A 25,685-nucleotide genomic window follows, 5' to 3' on the forward strand; every position below is an offset into this window, starting at 1 on the left:
GCCAGATCTTCTTTAATTTAACTAGTAGAAAAAACCTCAAATGCTCCGGTTGTTTAGGCCCCAAATGCTCCGTATTTAACGCGTAGCAAACGTCATACGAGAATTTGTGTATTTTACAAATGCTCCGGTTTACAATCGGAGCATTTGTTTTTAAATGCTCCGGTTGTTAAGGAAAAACCGGAGCATTTGTTATAACAAATGCTCCGATTTTTCCTTAACGACCAGAGCATTTGAGCTTTTCTTATAAAAAAAATTCAGACCTGCTACCCCTGCTGGCCAACAGCATGAGTAACAGGTCTACAAAAGACGAGAAAACAAAACAAAAATTCCATCTTATAACAGGAGCCAAAAAATCACAACTGAATACATGAGCAGCCAAGAAATGTATCAACTGTAACGAAATCTATGATTTATTGGTTTACATCAACAAAACAATAAAGCAGAGCTCCAACTTTTACGCATGTCTCAAATAATTCTTCCCCTCTTCTTCCCTACGCTCCATTGAGTACATGGGATCAAGAAACATGAGAAGCATTCCAGAACTTAATAAATACAATAAAATATATGTGTCATTGGTTTACAATGTTTACATTAACAAAATAATTAAGTATAGCTAGCTTAGGTCTGTCCTCGTTCCAATCATTTTTTGTCATTCACTTGCGTAACAGGTTCACCAGAGTTCAAGCAACCTGTAGCATATTTATAATTATAAATCCAAGAGAAGCACATGTCAGAATCAGCTCATAAGATATGGAAGAAGTCTGCTGCTAACTAGACAGATAGCTACACAGAAAGGTCCAACACGAAAGCAAAGACATGAAGGAAGGAAGCAGAATTTACACGAAGGCAAAACCAAAAGCCAACAGATTAAAAGTACAAGCAAATAGATGTAGAAACAGAGAATAATTACAACAATATGAAGAAAAAAATGAGTGATTTCTTTTCTGATACACTAACCCAGACTTCAAAAACATTCAGATGACAAATGAATCACCAGCTTGTGCGGAATCCCTGTGTTCACAGACATTTTCATAATCAGTTGACAGTAAGGAGGTATGCAGACCGTAGACTTGCAGAATAATAACTAGACCAGATGAGGGTTAGATATTTGAAGCATAATTTACGCATTACTGCAACTACCTTTTCTTTTCTTCTTCCTTTTTCTGTTTCTTTTTGGCTTCCTTGCGCTCAGCTGATGCAACAGTTGGACTGCGGGACTTACTTGGAGAAGAGCGAGACGAACTTCTACTTTTCTTTGTCCTGTAATGCCGTGTTGTTGGAAAACGGCTCTTACGACGCCTTACAGGTGAACGGCTTTTACGACGATGGGGGGAGCTTGACCGACTTCTGCGTCTGCGAAAGATTATAGCCATCTCAATCCTATAACAATCCAACAAACATATTACTCAAAAAGAGGTCCTGCACACCTCAAACTCTTAGAAATAATTAAAAGGTTGGAACCATCATGTTGAACATCTAGTTCGAGTTGATTTTCCAGTTTCGCTTTATTTAGGAATAGAACTACATCTTAATACTGATCATGAAGCATGAACACTGAATAACTTTGAGATAGGGGATATAGTACTTAATAGGGTAGAAACTAGATACATCGACATATATGGAATACAATATCTCTCACAAACTTTTTAGTTTTCAAAAAAAGCACTCCCACTTTCAGAGAACATACATGAGCAAGATGTTATGTAATACAGGTTCCAGACAATTAGCACTCATGGGACTACAAACCATCAGTTTGAACACATGCAGCTATACTCAATAGTCCAAGAAAAAACAAATCACCATATAATACTTGATAAGAATGCTAAAAAGAAAAAACTAACGAACCTGCAATATACAAGAAATAACAAATCACCATATGGTACTTGATAAGAATGCTAACAAGCTTATATAATACTTTGTCTGAAGTGACAGTATTGACAAGCCGCTGACTGAGAAATCGACCATACACAAACAGTATTGCAGTAAAGAAGAAGTGCCTGAAAAAAAGAATATATCGAATGATAATGTGCTTTCAACTGCAACAAATGCAGTTATAAAAAATTTGCTATAAATTTTCTTAATTTCAAACTCTCACCAATTTAATAGCCGAAAACCAGGAAGATCTCGATCTTCTCGAACCTTCCGTAATAGATTGAACAGTTCCTTTGACATCAGAATTTGAATCACAACCACCATGGCACAAATATAAAGATGACCCATGTAGATGATGAAGACAAAACCCCCAATCATCCAAAGCGTAGAATGCGTGTGGATCCACATAGATTTGTACTTGTTATGATCATTAACAAGTAAACTGCCCCCATTTTGTTTAGTGATTTCAGCAGGTATCTGATTAAAGACATTTTCGATTTGGGAATAATAGACGATTTAGAGACTTAGAGTGTTTTTTAGATGCCCATACAAGCTAATAAACACAGATTTAGAGGCAAACCAAGAGAAATTTTCATTAATTACGAGTTTAACTATCAAAAAGGGAGGAAAATAACAAAAAATACGAAGAAATAACCCATAAAAGAGCAGATGAGAAAGGAAGGCAAGTTCCTCTAAAAGAAGTACAGGAAAACACATTTCAATAAATAAACCAACCTCATTAGACAGCTTACGGCGTCTGAGCCTAGGAGTTCCAGAACCACCACCACTGCCAGAATCCTTAGTCATTAATCCAAACTTAATATCTTCTCACGCCACTGCCTGAAATTAGGACCAAGTAACTATTTCATATTGTGTGCATATGGCAACTAACAATTTTGCCCCCCGTTTCTTTAATGACAAGCCAAAGGCCCAAAAATCAAAGATCCTGAGCAGACTAAGACATGACAAAAGAAATAGAGAAGGCGAATAAAACAACCTAATGTCCAGTTGGCATTTTATTTAACCACATGACCCGTAAGTTTAAATTTGGTGCTCAAAGCCTCAAATGGTTGACCTATCAGGTTAGCAGACTAGAAGGTGCTAACACAATCAAAAATTAAAGCAAGGTTCCAGATTTTGTAAGTTGTGATAAACAAGACATTCATCCTCACTTAGAGGATTATTGCATTTCTCTCACTCTACAACTCTAATCGAACATCAACTGGAAAAGTTACACCAATCTATATTTAGTCATATTCATCACTCCACAATCTACAGTGTACACATGTTCAGGTGTCCATGAATACATCAATAACACTAGGATGCTCCAAATAACACCTTAAACACAACAACAATCCTGCACATGCCGGACGTGGAATTCCCTTATTCCAAATGCAAGTTACCATTGCTATGAAAATATTCTAGCAAGCACATAAAGTAAATGACAAAAATTTATATTCCTTTTGTGTATGGGTCATCACAGAAAACACCAAAAAGTAAAATCCATACTATTCATAAAACTATAAATAAATAAATCCCGGTGTGTTTGACATCAAAAGCTCCAATACACTGCATCAAGACTATTTGACTCAACAATTACCATATGCGCAAAAATACAAGAAATACACTCCTATAGAGAGCATTGTCAGTTGCTGAATCGTTAATTCATCTTTTTAGTTTTGTTGTTCATTCATTCGATTATTCGAGTGTTGTGATCTGGCTTACTTTTTTTTCCTTAAATTTGCTTAGAGTGCGTGGCTTTCGTTTTCATTTTCGCCTATCATTTCGAGTATGACTCTCATCCTGTCATGACACAGATCACAGGACACAGATGCTACATAGATAATGAAAGCTCTTGTCAAATTGACTTTGATCATTCTGGCAAAGTCATCTAATGACGTGAACTGAATATTTGTTTGCTTTACTTTATATAGAAAAATTGGACCAAGAATCACTAGTTTGAACCATTTTTGCTAGCTCAGACAACGAATGCTAACACATTAAGGCCAAATCCATGCAGCCGCGACATCAGCAAAGAAGCTCATCCGATAACATATTAACCTTATCACAAACGCGTAAAAGCAAAGTTGAACAAAGTGATATAGGGAGCTGATACTTCATATCATGTGCAAATTCTTAAATTGTGACAGTAGTTCACGTACAAACAATGCACAACACCTCTCACTTCATAAGTGTGATGAGTATTGCCCTTCTCTAACAGTTTTATCAGAGTGGTAATTGTAAGTTGTAACTATAACACTATCATACTTTTCAATAAATACTTCATGTTAAGCTAATATAATTTGCAGCAGATGGTATATAACTTCAGTAATATTCACCTAGTCAAACCATGCCTCACTAGCTTCTAGTTCTACTTCCCTACAACATAATTCAAAAGGCTAAACCGGTAAAACCTATCACTATTATTGCTAGTTTCCCTTGTTAGGCAATTGTCCTCTTGTTTCATTGTGACCCTCTTTCTATCACACTCTTTCCATTGACTAAAAGACATCAATGAAACTTGCAAAAAATTAGTTTGGAATCTTTTTACCTAAATTAACCAACAATCAAACAAGTAACAACCAATTAAACAACATAACAAACATTAACACTCACCATAAAACTCTTAAAATCATACTGGACTTCCCTCTCCATAGCCAAACTAACACTATTCTGCCAAGATTCACTCCTCACCATTTCTATCCTTATTTTTCCTTTACATTACATAGTTTTACCTCTGTGAGCGAACTAGATGTAAGCTTGTTTTTGTTTCAGAAATTTATGCTTCCGGGGACATTTCAGCTCTTTTTTACCTGTGGAATCCTTTGACAATTCTTACATGTGTGGGATCATCGACAGTACATAAATTAGGGCGAAACTCAATAAAACTCTCTCATTAACTATTAACTATCCAAAACCTAATAAAAAAACACAAATCCACAACAAATTTAATCAAAACATATATTAATAACACAAACAATGAGAATTAACGAAACAATTTACGAGAATTAACGAGAATTAATGAAACACTCCAATTCAAATCCGCCATAATCAACAAAATTGGCAACAGTTATAAAGACTAAAAATTGACTCTTGTCATGAATACTTGCATTTATAGAAAAAAGAAAAAAAAATTCAGAGGAACATGTAGCAAATAAATTGAATGAATTCTGCAAACTAGGCGCAATTTGAATAATTAGAAGCACATTGAAAATTGCTAAATTAGGGTGTTTCACATAAATTTTTGGAGAGAGAAAAATAGAAACCCGAGGGATCAACTGCTCGATTGACTTCGGTTAACTGTGGTGGAAGCAGCAACGGCGGTGAACTGTGGTGGAAGCAGCAACGACGGCAGACTTCGAACTCGATTGAACCTGAGCAAACAATTTTTCACCGGAATTGTCTAAAATCGATTGAACTGCGGCCAGGGACTTCGAACGGTGACAGACTTCGAACGGCGGCCAGGGACTTGTGCGAAGAGAGTTCCAATTGAAATCCGGCGGAGGGAGGCAGGAGGGAGGGACGACGGAGGACTTGGGACTTTGGGAGGGGGAGGCGACTTAGTAGTTAGAATTTAGGATTGATAACTGATAGAAGACTTGGGACTTTAATTTGGGACGGCTGATTTGAGTAATATTTGGTAATATTAGAAAATAACTCGCGCCTAATTATCCAAGTGCTCCGTTGATCAACCCGAGCATTTGTATCACAAATGCTCGTGTTGATTAGTCAACCGGAGCATTTGGTATAAAATGCTCCGGTTGACTAATCAACACGAGCATTTGTGATACAAATGCTCAGGTTGATTAATCAACCAAAGCATTTGATAAGTAGCAAAAGTTGTTTTTATACTAGTGTTTGATCAAAAGCCTCTTGATGATCCTTGTTCCATTTAAAATTTGATGCATGTTTTAATCTTAGTAGAGGTGAATATTTTTTAGTTTTACCAGCTAGATTAGCCATGAATCTCCTAACATAATTTACTTGTCCAATGAACCTTTGTAGTTCCTTCTTATTGGAAGGAGGATAGTTGCCAAAACTGCTTTTGCCTTATTCTGATAAATTTCCCTCCCATTTTTATGGATGAGAAATCCTAGGAAATTACTGGCTTTAACCCCAAAAGCACATTTAAGTGGATTCATCTTCAGGTGATATTCTCTCATTCTTTTAAATGATTTAATCAAATGTTCTTTATGTCTAACAAAGTCATTTGACTTCACGAGGATGTCATCCACATAAACTTCCATAATCTTTCCAATCATATCTTTAAAAATTGGGTCCATGGCTCTTTGGTACGTAGCACCAGCATTTTTTTAAACCAAATGACATAGCTACATATTCAAATAAGCCTAAAGACTTTGGACATCGAAAAGTTGTTTTATTACAATCTTCCTGTGCAATTCTTAATTGATGATAACCTGTATACCCATTCATACAAGATATATATTCATATCTTGAGGCTGCATCTCTTAGAAGATCATCTACATGCATAGGGTATTGGTCTTTAGGTGTTTCTTTATTTATATCCCTAAAGTCAATGAAGATTCTTATCTTGCCATTCTTCTTAACTACTGGGACTATGTTAGAAATCTAGTCAGCGTACTGGCAAGACCTTATGAACTTTGCATTGAGGAGCTTGTTTATTTCATCTTGTATAGGTTCTGTTTTGAGCGACAGGCTCATATCCTTCCTTGATAGGTAATTTATGTTCTATTATTGTCCTATCAATACCAGGCATTTCATGATGCTCCCAAGCAAAAAAGTCTTTAAATTCTTTAAGAATTTTAATTAATTCATGTTTTTCTTGATTAGTGAGAAGCTTACTTATGCAAGTGAAACGCGGATTTTCATTATTCCCTAGATTTACTTCCTCTAGAGGATCATGAACTTCTTATTTCATATCCTCACTTTTAGCCCATACTTTTTCATCTTCCTCTTCTAGAGGTTCAGAGTCATACAAGGTGGAGCAACATGTACTAGAATTTTCAAGAAAATCTTCCTGGTATCTTTTTGAAACTAAATCTTTCATAGCTTGATCAACGATAGGGGTAAACCTATTATAAAGTTCTTTAAAGTTTACAAACATAATAAACTTTTAGGAAAATATAATCTAACTCTATAAACTAACTAGAGCTAGTGATTGATCATAATTAGACGCCTGTTGAATAAGTTCATATTTTGATTGAATATCTTCAACTTCTGGTGTGTCTTAAATTTCTTCGATGAGAATTGCACTTGAGTCTTCTATCTCTTGGTGAGTTTGTGACTCAAGTTGTAGAGAAACCTCAATCCTGATGTTGGGAACTGACTTTAGAGAGTCCATGGTAAAAACAGAAATAGGAGATGTAATTAGACAAACTTCCTCATCTTCTTGTACCATTTCAAAGGTCTCACCATTCCACAGTATTAAAACCTGAAGGACTGATGATGTAATAACATAATTATGATGTAACCAGTCTCTTCGAAGTATGGCATTAAAATCAGTACCATTTTCTAATATGAAGAAATCAGTAAAAGTAATTTTAGTACCTACTTTAATCTTTAGAATCGCCATTCCTTCAACCTTTTTCAATAAACCGAAGAAACCAGTTATGTTGATTTGGATGTTATGCAAATCTTTCCTAGATTTTTAAATACAGACAATGACACAGTATCTACCAATACCTTACCGAAGCGTCCCCCCTCAAAGTCCACATTTAAGTTTAAAGCTTTAGTATGTTTATTATCAACACCCTCTGATATAAAGAACCTATCTATGATTAGTTTCTCCAAATCAACACTTAAAGATGTTTTACTAGGCATTTTCTTTTGTGGAGGATTTAAATAAGAGGATAGACTTCGAGAAGAAGTAGTTAATTTACCTGCTTTCTCTTCCTTATCAACTTCATCTGCCCAAGATGCAGTAGTTGGCAATATTGTCTGGTCCTCTAGTATCTTGAATTCCGTTGGTAACAAGACTTTGTTGCATTGCATGTTTTGACCTTCCTGACCTCCTGCTTGAGATTCAGTCATCAATGGGTCTCCATCTAACAATAAGTCACTATCTGATACCAACAAATCCAGATCTTCGGATCCAAATTCTTAGTCATACTCTTCGTTAACACCATTCCCTTCAGCTTCTTTCATAAGATAATCCTTTCCATGATGTTTCTGGGTATTCATTTCTAGAGTTGATGAACTGGGTTGATTTTCTTCTGGAGGCAGCAACTTTGTAATACCAGCTTGAAGAGCTTCTTCACCAATTCTAACATTTGCTATGAGAGACTATTGCACATTTTGAGTGGTAATCTGAGCTCTTGCTGCAGCTGCCCTAAGGCTTAATTCTTTCATCTTTGATGACTTGCTTGTTGCAAGTTTTGACCATCTTGAGATGAAGTTATCCTTACCATTGATTTAAGCCTTGTTTACCCTTAATTCCTTTTAGGTTTTTCCTTTCTCTTGAGAATCTTAGGAACTCGGATTTAACTTATCTCTACCTCTTTTTCTTTTGAGAAAAAGTGTGGCCCAAATCCATTATTTCTTCTTGGTCCTTGACTTCGGGACCTTTTCTAGAATGGGCGTTGGTAAGCAGGGACATGTAGGATCATTTGGTATGACCTATTATCTGATCATCTCAAAAGTTAGTTTATTTAAACATGAGGAACACATACCTCCCATTAGAGCCTTTAATCCCTCTATTGCCCTGGCTTACAACGGGAATTTTTGAGCAGCTTCCTTATAAGTTTTAGCTTTTTCCTCAGGCATCGCCAGACTTGGATTCGTTTTCGCCTTTATAGGCGCCTTAGCTTTGGCTAGGCTAATCATGTATGCTTCTAACTCCATGGTCTGGTGCTCTATCTCTGAGACAACCAATCTTTTAAGAGTCAATTACCTAGTAAGGAATCCTCTGAAGACTTGGCATTGGTCCGTGGTATGTGGCCCATTCATGTGCCATCTACACATGTCTTCTAATCCCTCTTCATTAGCTATCTTTGGCATAATCAGGACTCCTTCATTAAGCAGCCTGTTAAACTAGCTAGTTACCAATTTCAGTGGCTTGAGATGCCTGTAAAACAACAACAAACTCATTATTAATTTCCACCATATTACAAGATAGATGGAATGGTTCTCCCACATCAATTATGTTAGCATTTTCATCATCAAGGAATATGATATTTTTCTTACCAATCTCATCCTGAATTTTATTTCTAAACACAATACACTCAGAAGTATCGTGGGTAACTGCATCATGCCATTTACAGTATTTTTTCCCTTTAACTTCATCAGCGGTTTTCAATTTATGCCTCCCTACCAACTTGATTTTCTTATTAGATAATAACCAATCAAAGATGGCATTGGATTTTTTATCATCAAAAGTGTATGTTCTCTTATGTCCAGACTTTAAGTCTTTTGGCGCTGAGAATTCTCTTTTCTCTAGGGGAGAACATTTATAAGGTACTCCTTGGACCATCTCAGCCACATCAACCTTTGGCGTTGTTTCAAAACGGAAGGTTGTTCGTTTTGAGCAAAGAAGCTCTGATGCCTGGCTGCACTCTCAGCTTGTAGGTTCCTTTAATACCTTACGACCAATTCTGCTTGTTTTACAAAATCGCCAAAGGCATGGCCATCAAACCTTTTTCGAAACTGAATCAGCATCCCCTCCTGAGCCATTTTTACAAAGTTCTCTCAGGGATGCTAACATGACACCTAATCGTAGCCATTTTGAACCTAGCTAGATAGTCTTTTACAGACTCTCCTTATTTTTGTTGGATTCTGGCTTAGTCACTTAGAGTCACTCCAGGTTCAGTGCGTGCAAAATGATTACTAAACTGCACTTGCATATCCTGCCATAAGTAAATAGAGTTGGGTGGTAAATTAATGTACCACCAAAAGGCTGTTTCAGTTAAAGACATAGAAAACATTCTTAATTTCAAATATTCATTGCCAGTTGCCTCCCTACACTAACAATTGAACCTAACTAAATGTTCCTCAGCTGATACTCTATCATTGCCTGAGAATAAGGTAAAGTAAGATATTTTGAATGTCCTAGGGAATGGATTGGCTCTATCAATCCATTCAGGGCAAGGCTTCTGACCAATCTGCCTATGACCCCACCAAGAGTTATCGCCTACTAGTCTTTGGACTAGCGCCTCAACTTGTGCTGTTACAGGATCTTGATTTCTTTTGATAGCCTGGACTTCCATTTCCATTTCCCATATTCCCCATTTGATCATACATATGATTGAGATTAGGATTGAAAGGTTGATTATGATAACTTCCCATGGGCATATCCTGGCGATCCACATAGTTAGGATTAGGTGTTCCCTGCGCCATTTGTGGCTGAAACATGTGCCCATCAGTGGATACCCCCTGTTGGTAAGTTCCAACTACATGAGCAAATGGAGCTTGATTAGGACCATAACCTGGGGTATTCCCATAATGAGACGTCCCAATGATATGTGATTGGTAAGGCATATAAGTAGCAGATGAAGGGTTCCCAGCCATAGTTGGCTGATTTAGAGGTGTTTGGGCTAATTTCCAAGCAATTAAGCCAATTAGAGAAGGCTTGAGGATCAAGGCATTTAGGGCCCAAGGACCCATTTCTGAGGCTCCCTCCAACTGTCAGTGCTCTCCAGCTGATTTACAGCTGTGATTCTCAAGGCACTATAAATACCAAGCACCCTCATCAATGAGAAGGTATTGAATTCTGACCTAACAAACCAGAGCATCTCTCTCTAGACTTTATCTCTCTAGCTTGATCACTGACTTGAGCGTCGGAGAGGCGATCCCGGAACCACCTATGGGGCATTCTAACGTTACCTTTTGCAAGATTCCGGCGTACGGACTATTGACTCAGAACATTCAGATCAGACCCGGTATTCTCTTGGCAAGACATTTAGCATCCTTAATTTCTAGACAGAAACAGTTTGGCGTCGTCTGTGGGGAAAGTACAAGAAGTTACTTCGCCACCACTTAGTGAGACTTACCTCATCAGCTACTCAGCTTCGACCATCAATTCTCGAACGCCGGTCAGCAATGGAACCAACCAAAAACACCCGCAGCAAGCAAGCCTCCGGCCAAGCTCCTCGGCCTGAGAGAGGTCACTCGCCCCCGCATAACATGGAGGCCGAGCAGGTCTTCTCACCCGGTCGGCGGTCCCCTACCGTCCAAACCTTGGACCCCCGCCAAGAGCGCTCCAATGGGGAGCCCTCTCAGCAGACACAGAACGTGGACCCTCAACCACTGTTCGCAGCAGACATCGCTCTGATTACGGCTCAGCTCCAAGAAACTTTACAGAAGAGCATCATGGACATGATGGTTGCCCTACCGCAAAGGCAAACTCAGCTTGTTCCCCCAAATCGACCAGAGCCCAAGGAGCGCGCCCTGATGCGCTCCCAACGAGAGGGACATAGCTCTCGCTGCAATTGAGACCCATGTATCAGAATCCCCAAGAGGAGGAGCGGGTCGGAATCCCGAAGATGCTCGGCACTTTCTTAACTAGAAGCGCCTCAGCCAGGGTTATGACGCCCGAGAGCTCCTCGACAAAAAGTCACATCATCGAGAAGGGCAAGGCGACTCGGCCCATTCTCAACCGCCAAAGTTGACTGGAGGGGGGCTTAAATTCCTAATCCCGTTCAGTCAGGAAATCCTAGGGACCCCAACTCCGAGAAAAATCAAACCCCCGTCGATTGAACCATTTGCGGGCCTAACCGACCCAGATGATCATATTGCCAACTACAAGGCCCAGATGAGCGTTCAAACCAGCTGCGAGGCCACCTGGTGTCGTTTCTTTCCCACTACCCTCAAGGGCCTTTCCCTCAATTGGTTCCAAGAACTCCCAGCCAGCGTCATCACAGACTTCTCCATATTGGAGCACCTGTTCATCCACGAGTTTGTGGCCGGAAAGAGGTAGAGGAAGACCAGCCTCCACTTCATGGGGGTGAAACAGGACAAGAACAATCCCATGGCGGACTACATCAAAAGGTTCAATGAAGAATCTCTCAAAATCACCGACCTGCAGGATGCGGTGGCTTTTGCCGCCCTCATGTCCGGGCTCCAACCGGGTCGGCTCAGGTGGTCTTTGGCTGAGAATGAAGTAAAAACCTTCTCGGAAGCCATGACTAGGGCCCAGAGATTCATCCAGGCGACGGATATTTGTCGTCATACGGACGAAGGGGGTAAGAAAAGGAAACATGAGGGAAACCACAAGGATCAACCGAAGTACCAGAGAACGGGAGGTCGAGGGGATCGGCTTACCAACAACGGCAATGACCCTCGGTTCAACAAGAATCGGAAGGAAATTTACTTCGACATTAGGGACAAAGCTTGGCTTCCTAAGCCAGCACCCATTCGAACATCGTCCTCCCGGAGGGACAAGAGTATGTGGTGCGACTACCACAAAGAATGTGGGCACACCACCAAGGACTGCAGAGAGCTCAAAAAATCCCTGGACAGTTTGGCTGATCAGGGTAAGCTCAATCGCTACCTAAAGCACACAAGCGAGGAGAAGGGAAAGCAAAAGGTGGGTCAGTCGAACAGGGGAGACACCGAGGGATTCATCGGTGTCATCGCTGGAGGCTTCGCATCAGGTGGCCTAACCGGCCGAGCACGCAAAGCCCACCTCTAAAACGTCAAGCATCAAGTACTTGACGTCCAGCTACCACGGACCAGCTTCCCAGTCATGACCTTCGGTGAACCCAATCGGACGTTGCATACCCCACACAACGATCCCTTGGTCATCGAGCTCAAAGTGGCCAACACAAGGGTAAAGAGAGTATTGGTGGATAGCGGGTCGTCCGCTGACATCATTACCCTCGAATGCCTCAAGATGTTGAAGTACATCGAGCAGGATGTCACTCCCCTGAATCAGCCGCTCATAGGCTTCGGGGGCAACTCCGTTCACCCGGTCGGTTCAATAAAACTACCCACTTCGGACTGGAATTCGAGCCCAGAAGGGCAATCAAAGCGCAGGCCTTGGCCGATTTCATCACTGAATGCGCAACGCAACCCCCGGTCGGTTCCCATGAAGAGTGGGAGTTACAGGTCGACGGATCTTCCACGAAAAGTGGATGCGGAGCTGGGCTAATCATCAAGCCCCCGGTCGGGGACAAAATAGAGTACGCTGTCAAATTCGAATTCCTCGAGTCCAACAATGAAGCCGAGTATGAAGCTCTTATCTTGGGGCTGCAACTTTGCATCCTGGTCGGAGCAACATCGATCGTAGCGAAATCCGATTCACAGCTCATCGTGGGTCAGGTTTCAGGAGAATACGAGGCCAAGGAAGATAACATCATGAGAATGTACTTGGCCAACACTCGAGCTGTTATCGGAAAGCTATCCGGATTTCGGATTACCCATGTACCCCGCTCGGAAAATCAGCAGGCCGACGCTTTGGCTCGGATGGCCAGCTCTGCTGAGGGGTCGACCCCTAGGACTATAACGTGGGAAGTGCTTAAGGAGCCCAGCATAAATGCCAAAGAACAACGCGTCCTCAATCACTCCTCGGCCTGGATGGACGAAATTGTCAAGTACTTACGGGACGAAACCCTGCCTAATGACCCTAAGGAAGCTGATCGGGTTAAGCATTGGTCGGGTTGGTTCCTATGGCATGAAGGACAGCTCTACAAAAGTCCTTCACTCATCCCCTTCTCAAGTGTGTAACCCCCGAGGAAGGGAACTACATCCTTAGGGAAATACACCAAGGAGCTTGCGGGAGCCATCAAGGTGGAAGAACGATAGCCGGAAAGGCCTTAAGGGCCGGGTACTACTGGCCTACGTTGAAGACAGATGCCTCGGATCTAGTCCGACAGTGCCCATCTTGCCAGATCCACTCGGACATACCAAGAGCACCGGCCACTCCCTTCACCACGATACAAGCAGTATTTCCCTTCGACAAGTGGGGCATGGACCTACTCGGTCCTTTTCCCCCAGCGTCAGGACAAAGGAAGTTCTTAATCGTGGCCATCGACTATTTTACCAAGTGGACAAAGGCCGAGCCGCTAGCATCTATAACCGACAAGCAAGTTCAGATGTTCATATGGAGAAACATCATCACTAGGTTCGGAATCCCAAGAGCCCTGGTATTGGACAACGACAGATAATTTAATAGTGGTCCGACGCGTGATTATTGCGCCCGATTCGGCATACAAATAAGGTTCTCGGCCGTCTTCCGGCCCCAAACCAATGGCCAAGCCGAGTCGGCCAACAAAATCGTCTTAAAGGGAATCAAAAAGTCCCTTGACGCAGCTAAAGGAGCATGGGTAGACGATCTACCTGGGGTCCTTTGGTCGGCCAAAACCACAGTGAAGGAAGCCACATGGCATTCCCCGTTCGGCCTAGTATATGGCAGCGAGGCCGTCCTCCCAGTCGAAGTGGGTATATCTTCTCGTCGAACGACGTTCTATGAGTTCGACAAAAACGAAGAGGAAAAACCCATAAACCTGGACCTGCTGCCTGAAACTCGAGGCAATGCTTTGCTGCAGGCCATCAGATACAAACAAAGGATCACTCGGCATTTCAACCGACGAGTGAAGGCTAGGCCGATCTGCCTAGGCGACTAGGTCGTCCGTAAAGTGAAGCTACCGGACTATCTCATCTTAAGGGAAAGTTGGGGGTAAATTGGGATGGCCCTTATAAGGTGACAGAGGTCCTTAAACCAGGGACATTCCGACTCGAGTCTCCCGAAGGAGTGCCACTGGCTCGACCTTGGAACCTAGATAACCTCAAAAGATACTATGTGTAATTTATTTTGTTATTTGCAATAGGGGCATTGTACAACCGGCAATATCAAGTCGGATTTAGCTAAATTGCATATGTAGCGAATCGGACTAACCAGTCCATGTACCGAGATGGATTTTTAACCCCATGAAATGAAATCAAGACTTAAGCAGTCTTCTTGGCCTCGTTGAGGCGCAGCTCTGCCAGTCGCTTCGCCTCCTTCGCCTCCCACATGCTGTCGAAGTGCTTCTTCTCCTTCTCTCTCAGCTCCTGGAGTTCATTCGAGAGCGCGACACAGCTTTCCGCCACGTTTGTCATTCGGATAGAGAACTGCAAGGGACAAAAAGTTAGCTCCAGGGCAATAAGTTAGAAAACTCGAATGAGGGAAATCACACATGTAGCCATCACTTACTTCCATCCAAGAGCGATAAAGCTCGTTGGTCTCATTCTTCTTGTTGACCTCGTTGATGTGGTCCCGGTCGGCTTGTGTGTAGAGGATGTCCATGGCATCATTCACTCTCTTCCTCTTGTCGGCCTTGGTCAACTGGGTAAAAGGTACGGCCGCCCAGGACGCTGTCCTCTCACTCTATGATGGGGTCGGCGAGAGTGGCGTATATTCCGGACTGTCCACCGGGAGAAAGTCCGAGGGGCGTAGATTCAGAGGAGCTGATTCCGTGCGGGAACTGCTCACCTCGACAGAGGCAGCCGTTTTGGTCCTCTTAGCCGACCCCAGCTCAGTCCCTGCCTCCCTTTCAGCTCGGGCCTTGGCCAGCGCTTTCTCCGTTAGCGCTACCTTGTCGTCGGCCCTTTCTTTGCGCTTTTTCGGTTTTGGGTTGGACGGATCCTGAGACCCTTGTAAAGTTAGCTAATAAATCCGAAAATTCAGAAGGGGAGCAATAGGGGTCGGACAAAGAAATACCTTGGGAGGTGTCGGCTTGTTCAAAGTCTTCGCCCTCATTTCTGCTCGAATTCGAGCCGCCTTCAGAGATGACGCTGTCATTCGCTCCGCCATTTCGGGGTCGGTTTCCCTGATGTATGCGAGAGATGCTTCTGCAAAATGTCACGAGTTAGAAAAGCAAAGCAAAGAACAAATTAAAGAGCAAACGGGACCCCCTCTAACCGAATTACCCTTGGGGAAGGCCGGACTGAGTCCCATGGCGGCTAGGAAGTTCTCATTCTTAAAAAGTTTGCAGCTTGGAAGCCAGTTGCCGGCAACGAAAACCTCCCCACCATCGACGATTTTGGCTTCCAATTGCATATAGCAGGCAGCCACGGCTTCGTCATCAGACAATTCGGGCACTTTAAAATTGAGCCCGTGATTTGGCTCGGAAGAAGAAGGCACCACCGGGATGTCCCACTTCCCGCCGAAGTAAACAAAAGCAAAACCCCTCTGGAAACCTTTTTGAGAAGTGGGGAGATCAAGAACGGTTCGGTAGCCCCTTCTGGCCTGGAAGCACCACCAGCGCGGACCATGCTCCTCGGCCATCATCTCTACCAATTTATACACATGGCGCCAGAGAGTCACAGTCGGTCTAACCCCAATCATTTCGTATGACTTGGATGGCCAAAATCCACCCCCCAAGAGTTAATTAGGGGATATCTGACCCAGTCACAAATTGTAGGCATTCAATAAATCCTTTTCAAACTGGGTCAGAGGGAATCTAAGCCCCATCTCCATAGCTTTGAAGTAAAACGTTGTGTAGCCCGGTGGATGGGCCAGGATCAAGTGACTAGCATCGGGTCGGACCAGAATATAAGGGTCTTTTATTTGAAACCTCGTGGCCTGGCCCCGGGGATCTTCTAAGATCGCCTTTATTAAAGAAGGCAGGGGAAATTTCGCGCCCGGACCACCTCTCGGATCAATCTTCGGATACTCGAACCGCCCGGACGAGGAGGCTTCACCTTCTTCTCCCGGCATAGTAACCCTAACTACACCATCAGAAAGATACCGGTCTAAGTAACTCCTCGAAGAGGGGTAGGCCAGGGACACCTCCCAAGGAAGGGGGATGGCACCCTCGGCCTCCTCCTCCTCGGTCTGCGAGGGAGTATTTGGGAGGGAAAGCGCGTCGGGAACGGCCGAGGGATTCGGGCAACTTATTAAAGTCGACACCAATACCATTCCCATTCCCCTCACCTCCTCGGCTACATTATAAGGAGGAGAGGAGGGAGGTGTCACTGACTCGGACGAACTCCCCATTATTTATCAACAAGAGGGGGTCGGCCGATTTTATTAAAAGGAAAAGAAATAGACTTAAAGAAAAATCAAAATAAGGGCGTACCTGGTCGGATGAAGAGACTGAGCCTGAGCTTAGAGAGAGAAAATCTTGGGAGTAGAGAGAGAAAGAGAAGAATTCCAAAGCTAGAGAGAGAATTATGAGGAGAACTCCAAAATCTCTCTCCACTTCCCCTATTTAGGGAAATTCCCATTGCTAACCTCGTACTTTTGCTGATTCTCACTAGTAACCTCGAATTTTTTTAAATCCCATTGGTAACCCTGTATAATATAGACATTCTCAACCATGACTTTGATGCGGAATCTTCTATTAAAAAAGGGAATATTCCGTTAGATTAACTCCTTAAACCATAATTAATCATCATAATTAAACTCTAAACTCAATATAGGCAAATCAGATCGTTTTTTGCAAATTCCGACCTCGAAACCGACCCTATTAAGGGCAAAATTGACCCCTGAAATATTTGAATACCACTTTTTATTTAATTTTTTCATCATTTCGTATATGCACGCAAATCGAGGCACTTTCGGTACGAAAATACACGCAAATCGGATCGTTTTTTGCAAATTTCGACCTCGAAACCGACCCTATAAAGGGCAAAATTGACCCCTAAAATATTTGAATACCACTTTTTAAAAAAAATTCATCATTTCGTTTTTGCACGCAAATCGAGGTACTTTCGGTATGTAAATGCAGGAAAATCGGATCGTTTTTTGCAAATTCCGACCTTGAAACAGATTTTATCAAGGGCAAAACTGACCCCTAAAATATTTGAATACCACTTTTTAAATTTTTTTTCATCATTTTGGTTTTGCACGCAAATCGAGGTACTTTCGGTATGTAAATACAGGAAAATTAAATCGGATCGTTTTTTGCAAATTTCAGCCTCGAAACCGACCATATAAAGGGCATAACTGACCCCTAAAATATTTGAACACCACTTTTTAAATTTCTTTTACATCATTTCGTTTTTGCACGCTAATCGAGGTACTTTCGATATGAAAATACATGCAAATTTGAAAAACTATTCATTAGTTTAAAACAAAATAAATTGTTAAAAATTGATATTAAAATATTTTAGGGGTAAGTTTTGCCTCTATTTACATACCGAAAATACCTCGATTTGCATGCAAAAAGGAAATGATGAAAAAAAAATTAAAAAGTGGTATTCAAATATTTTAGGGGTCAATTTTGCCCTTTATAGGGTCGGTTTCGAGATCGAAATTTGCAAAAAACGATCCGATTTGCGTGTATTTGCGTACCGAAAGTCCCTCGATTTGCGTGGAAAAACGAAATGATGTAAACAAAATTTTAAAAGTGGTATTCAAATATTATTGGGGGCATTTTTGTCTTTGATAGGGTCGGTTTCGAGGTCGGAATTTGCAAAAAAGATCCAATTTGCCTATATTGAGTTTAGGGTTTAATTATGGTGATTAATTTTGTTTTAAGGGGTTAATTTAACGGAATATTCCCTTTTTAAATGGAATATTCCTCATCAAAGTCATGGTTGAGAATGTTTATATTGTACAGGGTTACCAATGGGATTTAAAAAAATTCGAGGTTACCAGTAAGGATCAGCAAAAGTACAAGGTTACCAATGGGAATTTCCCCCCTATTTATAGGCAGAATTCTCGCAGCGCTACCCCCGCGTCCGATAATGAACCGGAACCTGCCTCAAAGCACCCCTTTTGGGCCTCTCTCACGCAGCCCAAATGCCCAAAAAGGCCTGCTCGAAAGAAGGCGAAACGTAGCGAAGTTTCCTCCCACCTCCAGAAGATGAAACGCCACCATGTTTTCCAACAATCCAATAATCCACGAATGCCATGTGGCATTGAGGAACTAATGAAGACTATTTAGCTCACCAGTCAAAATACCTCGGATAAGGTCAAAATATCAAGCACCGGTTCGGACAAGCATGGAACTCATTGGCCCTCATCCGAGCCTCGTCCGCCCAACTCGGCCCAATTCAAGGAGGCCTTCCCTTCCTTGGTTGAGTCACTCTCCTATGCCTAAGGATGGCTTAGCGAGAGACGGCACCGGCTCGGACAAGCATGGGACTCAGTGGCCCCTCATCCGAGCCGCGTCCACTCAACTCGGCCCAAGGAGGCCTTCCCCTCCTTGGTTGAGTTACTCTCCTAGGCCTAAGGATGGCTTAGCGAGAGACGGCACCGGCTCGGACAAGCATAGGGCTCATTGGCCCCTCATCCGAGCCGCGTCCACCCAACTCGGTCCAAGGAGACCTTCCCCTCCTTGGCTGAGTCACTCTCCTAGGCCTAAAGATGGCTAAGTGAGAGACGGCACCAGCTCGGACAAGCATGGGGCTCATTGGCCCCTCATCCGAGCCGCATCCACACAACTCAGCCCAAGGAGGCCTTCTCCCTCCTTGGCCGAATTATCTTCCCTTTTAACGAAGCTCATGCTGACCGGGTCGGCCTCATCCCTCTTCTTCCAAAGGGGACCGATTCGTTACCTCCTTTAATTTCCTCTCCTGGAAAGAGCGGGTCGGCCTCCATATTCTCCTGTGCAAAGTAGGACCAGGTCGGCTTAATCTATCCTCCCGACTCAAACGGACTTGGTTTGCCTTCTCCTCCCCTTAAGGACCGGGTCGGCATCGCCTCCCTTCTCCTTGGGGACCGGGTTGACATCGCCTCCCCTCTCCTTGGGGACCGGGTCGGCGTCGCCTCCCTTCTCCTTGGGGACCGGGTCGGCATCGCCCCCCTCTCCTGGGAGACCGGGTCGGCCTTCCCCTCTCATTGGGAACCGGGTCGGCCTCGCCTCCCCTCCCCTTGGAGACCGGGTCGGCATCATCCTCCTTTCTCCTTTTGGGACCGGGTCGGCCTCCTTTCTTCTCCCCTCAGAGATCGGGTCGGCTTCACCTCGGGGTGGTCCAAGTTCCGCCGCGAGTGGGCGACGCTCTCCAGGGTTTCGAGGTCCCCCAATCCTGGCGTGGGGCTAATTGTTTGGGCTAATTTCCAAGCAATTAAGCCAATTAGAGAAGGCTTGAGGATCAAGGCCTTTGGGGCCCAAGGACCCATTTCTGAGGCTCCCTCCACCTGTCAGTGCTCTCTAGCTAGTTTACAGCTGTGATTCTCAAGGCACTATAAATACCAAGCACCCTCATCAATGAGAAGGTATTGAACTCTGACCTAACAAACCAGAGCATCTCTCTCTAGACTTTATCTCTCTAGCTTGATCACTGACTTGAGTGTCGGAGAGGCGATCCCGGAACCACCTCCGGGGCAGTCTAACGTTACCTTTTGCAGGATTCCGGCGTACGGAGTATTGACTCAGAACATTCAAATCTGACCCGGTATTCTCTTGGCAAGACATTTAGCATCCTTGATTTCTAGGCAGAAACAAGAGGCACATATGCATGGGGTGAACTATTGTTATTTGCAACAAAAGCACCTTGCCGTAAAGGTTGCACTCATAATGTCATTAATATCTACGAGTATTTGATCTATCTGCCTAGAGTCAATATCTATATTCTCTTCACTTATCCTTTGAAGGATATCTGTAAAGACTCTGGCTGACTCATGGGCTAAATTTCTGTAGTTAGAATCAAATTGTTGCCTTTGACTCTCTCTGGCCTCCAATAGTAATTGTTTCACTATTTCAGTGAACTTTCCATACAATTGGTGCACGAATGCACGACCAGTACTACTTGGAGATGAGATTTCCCTTTGAGGAGTAGCTCCTTGTGATTCTCCTGAGACTTGATGAATTGGTTCACCTTCGTCTTCAGGTACCCTTGATTCTGAATGTATCGAATTATTATCTCCCATATTTTGGGAGATTGGTTCAACTCTAGGACCTTCTCTTTGTCTTCGAGAACACGTACTCGACATTTATAAAACAAGAAGAAAGAAAACTAACAATAGCTACGTATACTTCAAATTAAAAGGCTAGTTTAAACAATCAATGAGGAAAATTTCACAATTTGATTATGAATCTTTTTCCTCCCATTGTGGTCGCCAAAATACCTGTTGGTGCAAAATCAATTTGATGACTTTACAAACAAGTCAATGCACATCCAATAGTTAGATACTGAACGTCACATGAGTCTTAGTCCCTGGGGGTTACCGGTTTAATTTAGATAAAACCTAGCTAACGTACTTTGTTATAGCCTAATGTAATTAAACTACAGCACCTAATAAATTCAGGCGATCGGTACTAAAGGAGTCAATTAAAGTTGAATATTTCCACATATATCACAAACTTCTAGAAAGATTCCTTTATAATACACATGAAGATAAACCAGGTTGGACAATCAAAAGACAAACATGAAGATGAATACCTCCATGGATTTCGACTAAAACTGGAGATTGAACAAACTTGTTACTCAATACATGCTCTAATTCTAGGCTAAGGACTAATTATAACCCTTGAAGGGGGTTGGCTAATCTAGGTTAAAGCTACGCTAGAGAAGAAAGTAAAGTGTACGTTTGTTGCGTGTTGTGTTTGTTGTCTTTGTTATGTTATTCCTTCTTGTATTTATACTATGTAGCTATGTGTAACTTCCTTGCTTCTTTGAAGGGAAATAATTTGAATCATTTATGATGCAAATCACAACTATCATTTTTTGGCACCATAGTGATCACATCCCCTTACCCACGTTCTTGCATGCTCCATAATCAAATTAACTTCCAACCACGTCCTTGTCTATACTTTGGCGTTGCTTGATTTTCATCTCTTGACTTCTGTATCTTGACCATTCTTGAATGCTAGGCTTTCTTTTATGGGCTACTAGTTGTTGACTATTTATCATGGGCTTCTTTGTATGATTGGGTTTCCATACTTACATAAACATGAAACCCTGTGGGGCATGATGCAATGTATCATAATAAATGTTAGCTAAACATAAAAATGATAGTAACAACGATAATGCTTCTTTTTCAAATAATTATATGTGCCTTTGTTGATTGTATTTATATCACATATATACTCTTTAATTATTTTTTAAAAAATGAATGCAAATAATTAACATGCTATGTTTGGATAGCAAGATTTCATTTCAAATAATGGATTTGGATGAAATCTATTGTTTGGATGGCATGGAATTTGAAATTATGGAATTTGTCCAAATTCTTATCAAAAGCCTATATTAGTAGAATTTCAAATTCAAGCTATTACCTTGTTATTTGAAATTCTCTCCTCATACATATCTCAACTCCATGAGTAAACCCACACTTTTTATCTCTCCACCATTAAACCTTTATTTCTCTCTCCTCTATCAAACTCCCTTTACAAAACAATAATTAGGAATTGAAATAAGTAATCTCCCTTGAAAGACAGGACTCTCTCTCTACCCGATAGAAAACCCTACCACCTTGGTCTCGCTCCGCCGCGGCGGCCACCACCCCTCTGCCATGGCCGAGGGAATTTCACAAATAATCTCAAAATTAACTATAGACGAGGAAGAAGATGAAGTTCTGGAGTTAGAAAAAGTTAACCCTAGCACGGATGATAGTAAACTTGCGCTTGTTCTGATCGGCAGACTTCTGACTGAACGCTCCTACAACGTTGAAGCGTTTAAGCGTACCATCACAACGGTCTGGGCCCCGGTGCACGGATTGGTAATTAGGGTTTTAAGCCCTAATCTGTACGCATTCCAGTTTTACCACTGGAAGGATATGGCGAAGGTTATCGATGGGAGACCATGGTGTTTCGATAACATGTTGATAATATTGAAGGAGGCAGATGGTGATGAACAGCCTGACCAGGTAACCCTTGACAAATCTCTCTTTTGGGTCCGAATAAAGAACATTCCTTTTAACTATCGAACCGATAATGTTGTTAGAGCCTTAATTGGCAACATGGGGGAGATTCTGGAGTTAGAAGAAGATGTTTTGGGGATAGGAAGGTATAGGCGTGTGAAGGTTTTGCTTGATGTTACCAAACCCCTACGGCGTTATCGTCGAATGAAAGATAAGTTTGGACGGGAATTCCAAGTTGATTTTGCATACGAAAGACTGCCCTTTTTCTGTTTTGCGTGCGGTATTATGGGACATTCGGAGCGTGATTGCCATGAGGTTGCTGAGGAGGATAAACAAGAGAAGTTAGGATGGAGTTTGGGGCTAAAAGCGACCCCACGAAAAGGGCGATCGAAGGAAGTGGAGGAGGAGAAAAAGTATAGGTTGAGCAAAAAAGTTCTTTTTGTTCCAGAAGTCAATGCTGCTGTGAGTATTTCAATGCCTGAGCCAATCAACTCATTAACTCTCCCACCTATCATTAGTAATGAGAATAATGACAAAACTCCCACATCTAGGGAGGATGCTGTTGGTTTAGATGCTGGTGGGGAGCGTGTAGAGTCACCATCATTAATTGCACCTCATGAACATGTGCTGCATGGCAAGGAGACCATTGACCCGACACATTCTGCTACAGACTTTTTGGTGTTTTCGAGCAAGAAACTCGAGGTGCATAAAAAGGGGAGATCGTGGAAAAGATTGGCTCGTGGTGAAATGGAGGAGAAGGGACCTAGTGACCTGATGGAAACGGATCTTATTGAAACACGAAGTAATAAACGAGCTACTGTAGAGTCTGTGCTTATGGAGTGTGATGATGACGTAGGAGTGATGAAGCGCATTAAGCAGAACCCTTCTCATGTTCATACCACCATTGTTGAGGCGGAGGTTGGTGAAATCCAACCCCGCCAAGCATTATGAATACTTTATGTTGGAACTGCCGAGGGATGGGCAACCCTTGGTCAGTTCAACAACTCCGCAGGTGGAGTGTCACTTATGCCCCCGACATCATCTTCTTGTCGGAAACAATGATAAAGAAACAAGCTGCTGAGTCTTTGAAGGATCGGTTGGGGTACAATAATGCTTTTGGAGTAGCTAGTGTAGGCAAAGCTGGAGGTTTGTGTATTTACTGGAAGGAGGAGGTCAAGTTTTCTCTTGTCTCCTTTTCACAAAACCACATTTGCGGGGATGTTGAAAATGGAGAAGTTAGTTGGCGGTTCGTGGGTTTGTATGGCTGGCCAAAGGAGGAAGATAAACACAAAACCTGGACACTTATGAGACATCTATATGGTGAGTCTCCCATTCCAATTCTGTTTGGTGGAGACTTCAATAAAATCATGACTTTTGGTGAAAAGGAGGGGGGCGCTTCTCGACCACGACCTGCTATGGCCTCTTTTCGGGAGGTTTTCGATGATCTCTCTCTTTATGATCTTGGTTTTACTGGTGATTGGTGTACTTGGGAACGTGGTAAATCAGTTTCTAACCGAATTCGAGAAAGGCTTGATAGATTTCTTTGCTCACGCTCCTGGCTGGATTTATTTCCTGATACTTCTGTTGATCATTTGCTCCGTTACAAGTCTGACCACTCGCCCATTCTCACCCGCTGCATTCCATGTCGTAGCCAACGGCGAAAACGTCGTGGCTTCCGTTTTGAAACTTGCTGGCTGCTGGACGAATCTTGTGAGGCTGCAGTAAAATCGGGTTGGCAGGCCTCGGTTGGTGAGGATCTTGAGACTCGCCTTTCTACCTTAGGCCATGATCTTGTCAAGTGGAGTGCGAAAACATATGGTAAGCTGGACAAGCAGGTTAAAGAGGCTGAGAAACTTCTTTTTGAAGCCCAACAAAAGCCAATTTCTGCTAGCTCGTGTGATGATTGTGTTACCCTCGAAAAGAAACTTGACGATTTGCATAATAAAAGAGAAGCTTACTGGTACTTGCGTTCGCGGGTGTCGGAAGTTCGGGACGGGGACCGCAACACTCAGTTGTTTCACCATAAAGCCTTTCAACGGAAAAAACGAAATTTTGTGGCAGGTTTGTTTGATAATGCTGGGGTTTGGCGTGATGATGAGAAAGATATTGAAGGAATCTTTAATGATTATTTTTGTAACTTGTTCATTTCTAATAACCCTTCTGAGGAGAATTTGCAGAATGTTCTTAATTATATTGAACCTGTTGTGTCTGATGTCTGTAATCAAAATTTGTTGCGACCTTTTTCCAAGGATGAAATTTTTGCAGCCCTGCAGCAGATGCATCCCTGCAAAGCTCCTGGTCCGGATGGCATGCACGCCATTTTCTACCAACGTTTCTGGCATATTGTTGGTGATGATGTTACGGAGTATGTTACCAGCATTTTGCAGGGGACTCTCTCCCCTAGTGGTATTAACCACACTAACATAGTGTTGATCCCCAAAGTGAAACGTCCTACTACTGCGGCTGAGTTTAGACCTATTGCTCTCTGTAATGTGTTATATAAGTTGGTTTCGAAGGCTCTCGTTATCAGACTAAAGGATTTTCTCCCTCACATTGTATCTGAAAATCAAAGTGCCTTCGTTCCTGGTCGCCTCATCACTGATAATGCTCTGATTGCTATGGAACTTTTCCACACAATGAAGCAACGTAACAAGGGCCGAAAGGGCACTGTTGCTATGAAGCTGGACATGAGTAAAGCGTACGACAGGGTGGAGTGGGGTTTCTTACGGAAGCTTCTTCTAACGATGGGTTTTGATGGCAGATGGGTGAATCTAATCATGAGTTGTGTTTCAACTGTCACTTATTCTTTTGTCATTAACGGAGGAGTTTGTGGTGCTGTTACCCCGGGTCGTGGCCTTAGGCAAGGTGATCCTCTTTCTCCTTACTTATTCATTTTGATTGCTGATGCTTTTTCTAAGATGATTCAGAGTAAGGTTCGAGCAAAGTTGATCCATGGAGCTAAGGCGAGCAGGAGGGGTCCTGAGATATCTCACCTTCTTTTTGCGGATGACAGTCTCCTCTTTACACGAGCTACCCGACAGGAATGCACAGTAATCGTTGATATTCTCAACCAATATGAGTTAGCATCCGGGCAGAAAATTAATTATGAAAAATCGGAAGTTTCTTTTAGTAGAGGAGTTGATGTTGAGCAAAGAGATGTGTTGAT

At 42.6% G+C, this 25,685-nt stretch overlaps 1 protein-coding gene across 1 annotated transcript; it reads right to left on the reverse strand.

Moving 5' to 3' along the window:
- Positions 1-290: 290 nt before the first annotated feature.
- Positions 291-5,495, reverse strand: LOC104899196 (phosphatidate cytidylyltransferase 1). Its single transcript, XM_057390697.1, has 6 exons — positions 5,139-5,495; positions 2,608-2,712; positions 2,096-2,349; positions 1,141-1,380; positions 958-1,011; positions 291-689 (listed from the first exon to the last, which is right to left on the reverse strand). Exons 2-5 carry the CDS (start codon positions 2,677-2,679, stop codon positions 975-977), a joined length of 603 nt encoding a protein of 200 aa, XP_057246680.1. The 5' UTR covers positions 2,680-2,712; positions 5,139-5,495; the 3' UTR covers positions 291-689; positions 958-974.
- Between the last annotated feature and the right edge of the window lie 20,190 nt (positions 5,496-25,685).

The sequence above is a fragment of the Beta vulgaris genome, chromosome 7 (genome assembly GCF_026745355.1).
Source record: "Beta vulgaris subsp. vulgaris cultivar EL10 chromosome 7, EL10.2, whole genome shotgun sequence".
Lineage (NCBI taxonomy): Eukaryota > Viridiplantae > Streptophyta > Magnoliopsida > Caryophyllales > Amaranthaceae > Beta > Beta vulgaris.